The following is a 6,966-nucleotide window of genomic DNA, read 5'->3' on the forward strand; positions in this document are numbered from 1 at the left end:
TCTTTTTACCCTACAGAAATCCAGTATTGTGAATTTTGTGTTTATCATGTCCTTGTTTTTTTCTCCCCTTTTAGCAAATGTGTGCTAAACATGGAAGCCAACCAGGGCTTTGTCTGCCTCTCAATGGTCATGTGTGAGCCTTGTTTCTGAACCAGGAATGACTCTGAAGCTCCTAAAGAAGGAGAGGATCTTACTGGATGTCTTACTTAGAGTCCCTGAACTGGTGGCGGACTGGCTGTTCCTCAGTTTGCGAGCTGTCCTCCCGTCCTTTGTCAACTTTGGAGTTTCCATGGCCAGATGAGGACCAGTGGGAGGATGATTTCTGGGTCTTGTCCCCTCCTGTCCTGTGGTGACCTTCACGTGTCCTGCGGTGATGGGAACTTTTCCTCGATGAAGACGTGTCCTTCTTTTCTTTTTTTCTCTCCAGGCTTCATCCCTGGGGTGGAAGCCCTTCTGGCTTCCATCCCGTTCAGACATGTAGCCTTCAGTCTGCAAGGTGGAGACCACGGGGTCTGCGACCTTCCCTTCAGCTCTTCCAGCAGCAGGCTTGCTGGTTGTGACTGCAACTGGCAACACCATGCTCATGCTGCTCTCTGGACCATCTGCCACCGTCGAGGATGTGCTGGCAACATCCGCCAAGACGAGGTTCGTGTCCTGCAAGGATAAGCTGGCAGCACCTGTAATGTCCTCGCCGGATCCGCTTTCTCCTGGATCCTTGATGGTGGCTCCAGCCAGGCCAATGGCCATTCCTGCCGCTGATCCTTCGGCGCTTTCCACGGCTGCATTTAATCCATGGGGGGCACCTGCAGTGGCCTCACCGGATCCGCTTTCTCCTGGATCCTTGATAATGGCTTCCGCCAGGCCCATGGTCATTCCTGCCGCTGAAGACTTCGGCACTTTTCACGGCTGCACTTGATCTATGGGGGCACCTGCAATGGCCTCGCCGGATCCGCTTTCTCCTGGATCCTTGATGGTGGCTCCCGCCAGACCGGTGGTCATCCCTGCCGCTGATCCTTCGGCGCTTTTCACGGCTGCAGTTGATCCATGGGGGGCACCTGCAATGGCCTCGCCGGATCCACTTTCTCCTGGATCCTTGATAATGGCTCCCGCCAGGCCCATGGTCATTCCTGCCGCTGAATACTTCGGTGCTTTTCACGGCTGCACTTGATCTATGGGGGCACCTGCAGTGGCCTCGCCGGATCCGCTTTCTCCTGGATCCTTGATGGTGGCTCCCGCCAGGCCCACGGTCATCCCTCCTGCTGATCCTTCGGCGCTTTTTGTGGGTCCAGTCACGTCACGAAGCTTGTGAATCCCAGCCTCATCCTGATCCCTTTCTCTGTGGAGCTCTGTGGTCTGAGCCAAGGGGAGGAGAATCAGGTAAGATAGAGATGACAGAAAGTGAGATCTGAACTGTCTGCTCCTCTCTCCTCCTGGAGCTGAGCAACTCAAGGGCTTATACTTAGAATAACCTTTGAAATCACCCAGTCTAAGCTCCCATTGGATGCAAGATCCCATCTACTGCACGACTGTCAAACGGCCACTCCATTTTACTTGAACAGTCCCAGGGTCAGGGAAAGCACTGATACAATTCTCCATGATATACACTTTAATTTTATACCCTTGTGCTTCTCTCTCTGCAGGACAGACTCCTAGAAGTGGGGTTCCTGGGTCAAGGGATGCACACCTTCTGCATTTTGGTGACTACACGGGTTGGGCTGATTTGAATCAGCATGTCGGCGTCACGGGGAGACACAACGAAGGAAGGACTTCCTAACTGTGAATGATGTTCCACAACTGATGAGACTACCTGGGCTGGGGTAAGTGTTCAAGAAGCGACCAGACAATCAGGATGCTGTAGAAGGGATTACAGCCCTGGTGATGAGACCAGTGCAGCTGATATGATACCTAAGGTCTCTCTGAAATTCAGCCCTGTGGGACAAGGTGGAGAAGCACTCGGAACCTCTCCAGTGTGGTGAATCCCATAGTGATAGCTCGTTTGTCCCTGACCCTTTTCAACAATAGAAGGTATTTCCCAGGCGAGTCTCAGAGAGCACCAAAGGCTATGAAGGCCCTGCTCTCCCAAAGCACCCTGCCCCGGGTTCTTGAGTCTCTGTGGGTGCTTCCCACTAGGATTTTGGCATCCTCTGTAGTCGCTGCATCTCCAGTTTGGAGCATCGGGGTACTGCTGTAACTGACTACCGGTGGTCTCAGGATATAGACAAGCTTTTCCCAATGGGAAAAGAGGTCTTTTTGTGCATCGGAAGAGGGGCACAGCTGCAGATAGAAAGTACGGCCGGTAGCAAGATTCAGGCACAGCTGCTGTTTCTCACGGTTGTGGATGGAGATCTTGACAAACTTCAAGGGAAGCAGCCTGGTGAGCTCTAGGGTCTTCAGGGGCTTGCAACCTCTCCCCTTGGTGATCCCGGCGCATCTGACATGCTCGTCACAGACTTTCGTTGTTTGGGCCAGCAGCATGACGTCAGGTAGTGGGAAGAGGGGGCTGGTGGATGCGACGCCCACAGTCACCCTTCGGACGCGGTTGTCTAGGTCAATCAGTTCTCCTTCCTTGCTGACCTGGATAAAGTCGCTCTCAAACATGGGAGCGTACTTGAAAATGTCATACTCTCCTCCCTCGTACAGTTGTCGTTGCAGGACCCCCATGGAGGTCCTCAACACCCCCACTGAACAGTAGCTATTGGCCATGTAATGAGGTGAACTCCCACTGCTCATGGCTCTCTTCGTTCAAGACAGAGCCACCAGCCACAAATTGAGTCTCGGAGAGAGAGAGGGAACGAAAGCAACTCGTCACCTCCCTGCAGGACTCTGCCAGAGTCTCTTGGCCCGACCATATTTATACCGCAAGTCCTTTGTGACCCGTCACCATCACATCGCACACCCCTTGGTTGAGCCTCCAAGTCCCCACCCCCTTGGGGCAGGCTCACCAGCCTCCCCCTAAACCAACCACCATGTCCATAGGGAACAGGCTGACCCTGCCAGGGTATAGGTGTGGGTAGGCTGGATAGTCTTTGTAATCAAAAGGTTGAGAAAACCCTCCTGCTTTTGTAAATATCTGGGTGGTTTCCAGTCTTGTTGTTGTTACAAATCTCCCTGCAGGGATCATCTTCGTGCTTCTGCTGAATGATGTCCTGGGGATAAAATCCTGGAAGTGGACTGTGTCCTTGCTAAGGGCAGGCATCCTATGGGAATTGCTGTTCTCTGTGCCCCCAGCGTATATAACACAGTGCTGGCAGGAACTTAGAAAGAGTGCTACCTGTCAGAGTCCCATTGGTACTGTCATTTCCAGGATATGGAGAATTTTCTCACCCATTTTCTCTTTTCAAGGAGGCTAACTTTTGTTTATATTTACATTTATATTTATATTTTTTACAGTTTTAGAAACTTTTTATTGTGAAATATAACACACATTCATGAAAGTGCAGAAACCATAAATATAGCTTAATGAGTAACAAGAAAGTGAACACCCTTGTAGCTGCCACCCAGAGCAAGAAATAGAACCCTGCCAGCCCCTCTTCTGCATGCTCCCTCCCCACAAAGGGAACCCAAACTTGGTTTGTATTTTTTTTCTTTTCCTTCTTCTTTTTTATTGATGTATAGTTGATTTACAATGTTGTGTTAATTTGTGTTGTGTTAATTTCTTCTGTTAATTTCTGATTCAGTTTTTTGTATACATACATTCTTTTTCATATTCTTTTCCATTATGGTTTATCACAGGATACTGAATATAGTTCTCTGTGCTCTACAGTAGGACCGTGCTGTTTATCCATCCTGTAGTTTGTATCTGCTAATCCCAAACTCCCAATCCTTCCCTCCTTGACCCCTGCTTTTTTTTTTTTTTTTTTTTTTTTTTTTGCGGTACGTGGGCCTCTCACTGTTGTGGCCTCTCTCGTTGCGGAGCACAGGCTCCGGAGCCATGGCTCACGGGCCCAGCCGCTCCGTGGCATGTGGGGTCCTCCCGGACCGGGGCACGAACCCGTGTCCCCTGTGTCGGCAGGCGGACTCCCAACCACTGCGCCACCAGGGAAGCCCGAAGCTGAGCTCTTGAACTGGAGTGACCCTTCCGAGAGGGTCTGTGTTGGGCTACGATGGCCTGACCTTCACACTCCACGTCAATCATTTCTTGCCGTGCACCTCGGGTGAGGAACCCAGGCAATTTCCAAACTCACTGCCAGCTGAAGGCTTTCTGTGGGATGCACCCCCAGCAGCTGGGGCCACAAGTCCTTCGTTGAAGAAATGCACCCCACGTGGATATTTCAAATGGAACGGTGTCTTTCAAAACATACTCTCCAATCTCCTCATTATATAGATCCTGTGGCCAAAAATAGGAAGTCACATAAAGTCCCATATTAACAACCCCCCCAGCCAAATACTTCTTTTCACAGAAACCACAGTACCCTCCACAAAGTGCACATTTGATCAGGCCACTCCCCTATTGAAAACATATCATGGCTTTGCATCCCTCCAAGGTCAGAAATCAAAATCCTTTAAATGGACCTCAAAGCCTTGCATGGCGTGGCCCCTGCTGTGTTCCCCAGCATCACATCACGCTTGCTGTGCCAGCCACGACACTGCCTTCAATATGCCTCCCACCATAGCACGTCTTCAACAATCCTGTGAAGGACCTTATTTTGCTGTAGGGAAAAAAAACCCTTTCTAGTATGTATGTGTGTTGCCAGACTTGAAGTTTGGGACATTGGTCAGTCTGTAATCAACCATCCATTGCCTCATTGCACTTGCAGCTGCAGAATTGCTACCATGGTGATGAATATTGCTGTCCAAAATATTGGCCTTGATCTGATAGGGTGTACTGACTTGCTACCCAAATTGATGTCTCCCTCCAGAGGAAGATGCCTGTTGCTTTGAAATACGTAGGTATCTGTGCACGTGTCTCTTGATGAACTGTCAAGATAGAAAAGGAAATCCAGAGAAAGTGCCAGGCAGGGCACGTTGCGGTGGGCAAGTCCCCACCTCCACTTTACTACTGCACTGGAGGTGTAAACTGTGTCAACTGTGGGTCTGCTCAGCGAACGCCCTGCATAGTGGACTAACTAGGTTCACGTTAAAGAAGTCCTTTGGGGTGAGGGAGTGAGAATGCCTAATACACGCTAAGAAAGACAAAAGGTAAAGCCAAGGGTACAGAATCCTAAGATGAAGCTGTTTTAAGTAGGCTGATTCAGCCTCTGGCATAGTGAAAATCTGGGGCTCTGAGTCAAAGGCTTGGGAAAGAGTTCCCCTTTATCTCCCTCCTCTACCCCGTAACTCCTCACATTTCCGGAAGGCTTCCCCCAAATCCCTCTCAGGTCTTAGAGAACATGGCTCTTTCTCTCCTCTTACCAAGACCCACTGCTTCAAGAGTGAACTCCAAGGACACATTGATCCCCGCAATCTATTGGTCTTTGTGTATCGGAAATCACAAGATGGGATTTTCCAGCCACCCACCAGAGCAACTGAGAAGGGCTTCCTCTCATCCTCCCAAGCTACCACTCCTCCCAGAATCCGTATCTTATTTCTCACCTCCTCCACCTCTACCACTTAATTTGCTCTGCAGAGAAAGTCCCTAAGTTTTACTGGAAACCCAACTTCCATCCTAGTAGACCCTGTTGTCACAGAAGGGAATGAGCAGAGAATTGCAAGGCTAGCAGATGACTCCCCGGTTCATACAAAGACACATGGGGCTTCCCTGGTGGCGCAGTGGTTGGGAGTCCACCTGCCGATGGAGGGGACACGGGTTCGTGTCCCTGTCCGGGAAGATCCTACATGCCGTGGAGCCGCTGGGCCCGTGAGCCATGGCCGCTGAGCCTGTGCGTCCGGAGCCTGTGCTCTGCAATGGGAGAGGCCACAGCAGCGAGAGGCCCGCATACCGCAAAAAAAGAAACCCCCAAAACAAAAAACACACATGGTTCTCAGAGGCATTCTTCTCAAATCCAACGGTGGTTAACTGTTATCAACAGTTACTCTAATCCAACTGTTATCAACTGTTGTTAACAATTGAATGATTTTCATGGACTCATGAAATTTATTTACAACTTTTTTTTAAATTGGAAAGACTTTTTTATGATGGGCATTTAAGAATGCATAATCTCAGTATGAAATGAGATTTCATAATCTCATTTATGATTTTTTTTATTTTTAGAATCGCTTTCCACATGCATACATAATTTGCATAGTTCATCAGTACAGAGCATTTTGGATTATTCTGTTATTCCTTAACAATACCTCTAAACCTTTCTTGTGTTCCTGGATAGTGAGTATTTATGTCCCTTAGTTTCTTTATCTTATAGTTCTTGAAAGATCTCTTTCAGACTTTGTCATCCATCTCTTGTGCATATATTGAAAGGAAAACAACAGTGAAACAAATTGGTTGAGATATTTCTAAGGCAGTGACTGCCATTTGGCTGACAGCAGTATAAAAATCATCCTGATGTCAGAGATGTTAAAATAAAATGGAAACGATAATACATTCCCATGGACATACCCTTTGCATAATAGAAAAATTCCCACTCTGTTGAAGCTTTTCCTCCCAGACCATCCCTCCCTTCTTTTTACCCTACAGAAATCCAGTATTGTGAATTTTGTGTTTATCATGTCCTTGTTTTTTTCTCCCCTTTTAGCAAATGTGTGCTAAACATGGAAGCCAACCAGGGCTTTGTCTGCCTCTCAATGGTCATGTGTGAGCCTTGTTTCTGAACCAGGAATGACTCTGAAGCTCCTAAAGAAGGAGAGGATCTTACTGGATGTCTTACTTAGAGTCCCTGAACTGGTGGCGGACTGGCTGTTCCTCAGTTTGCGAGCTGTCCTCCCGTCCTTTGTCAACTTTGGAGTTTCCATGGCCAGATGAGGACCAGTGGGAGGATGATTTCTGGGTCTTGTCCCCTCCTGTCCTGTGGTGACCTTCACGTGTCCTGCGGTGATGGGAACTTTTCCTCGATGAAGACGTGTCCTTCTTTT

The 6,966-nt window shown here is 48.8% G+C and overlaps 1 protein-coding gene across 1 annotated transcript; it reads right to left on the reverse strand.

The window, feature by feature from the left end:
• Positions 1-411: 411 nt before the first annotated feature.
• Positions 412-2,706, reverse strand: LOC132485543 (Golgi-associated RAB2 interactor protein 3-like; the record flags this gene model as incomplete). The annotated part of the gene is made up of 4 exons (XM_060092076.1): positions 412-813; positions 928-1,085; positions 1,275-1,353; positions 2,128-2,706. Coding segments are annotated over 4 exons (1,218 nt in total), but the record flags the coding sequence as incomplete, so codon positions are not given.
• Between the last annotated feature and the right edge of the window lie 4,260 nt (positions 2,707-6,966).

This window comes from Mesoplodon densirostris, chromosome 3 (genome assembly GCF_025265405.1).
Source record: "Mesoplodon densirostris isolate mMesDen1 chromosome 3, mMesDen1 primary haplotype, whole genome shotgun sequence".
In the NCBI taxonomy this organism is placed as follows: Eukaryota; Metazoa; Chordata; class Mammalia; order Artiodactyla; family Ziphiidae; genus Mesoplodon; species Mesoplodon densirostris.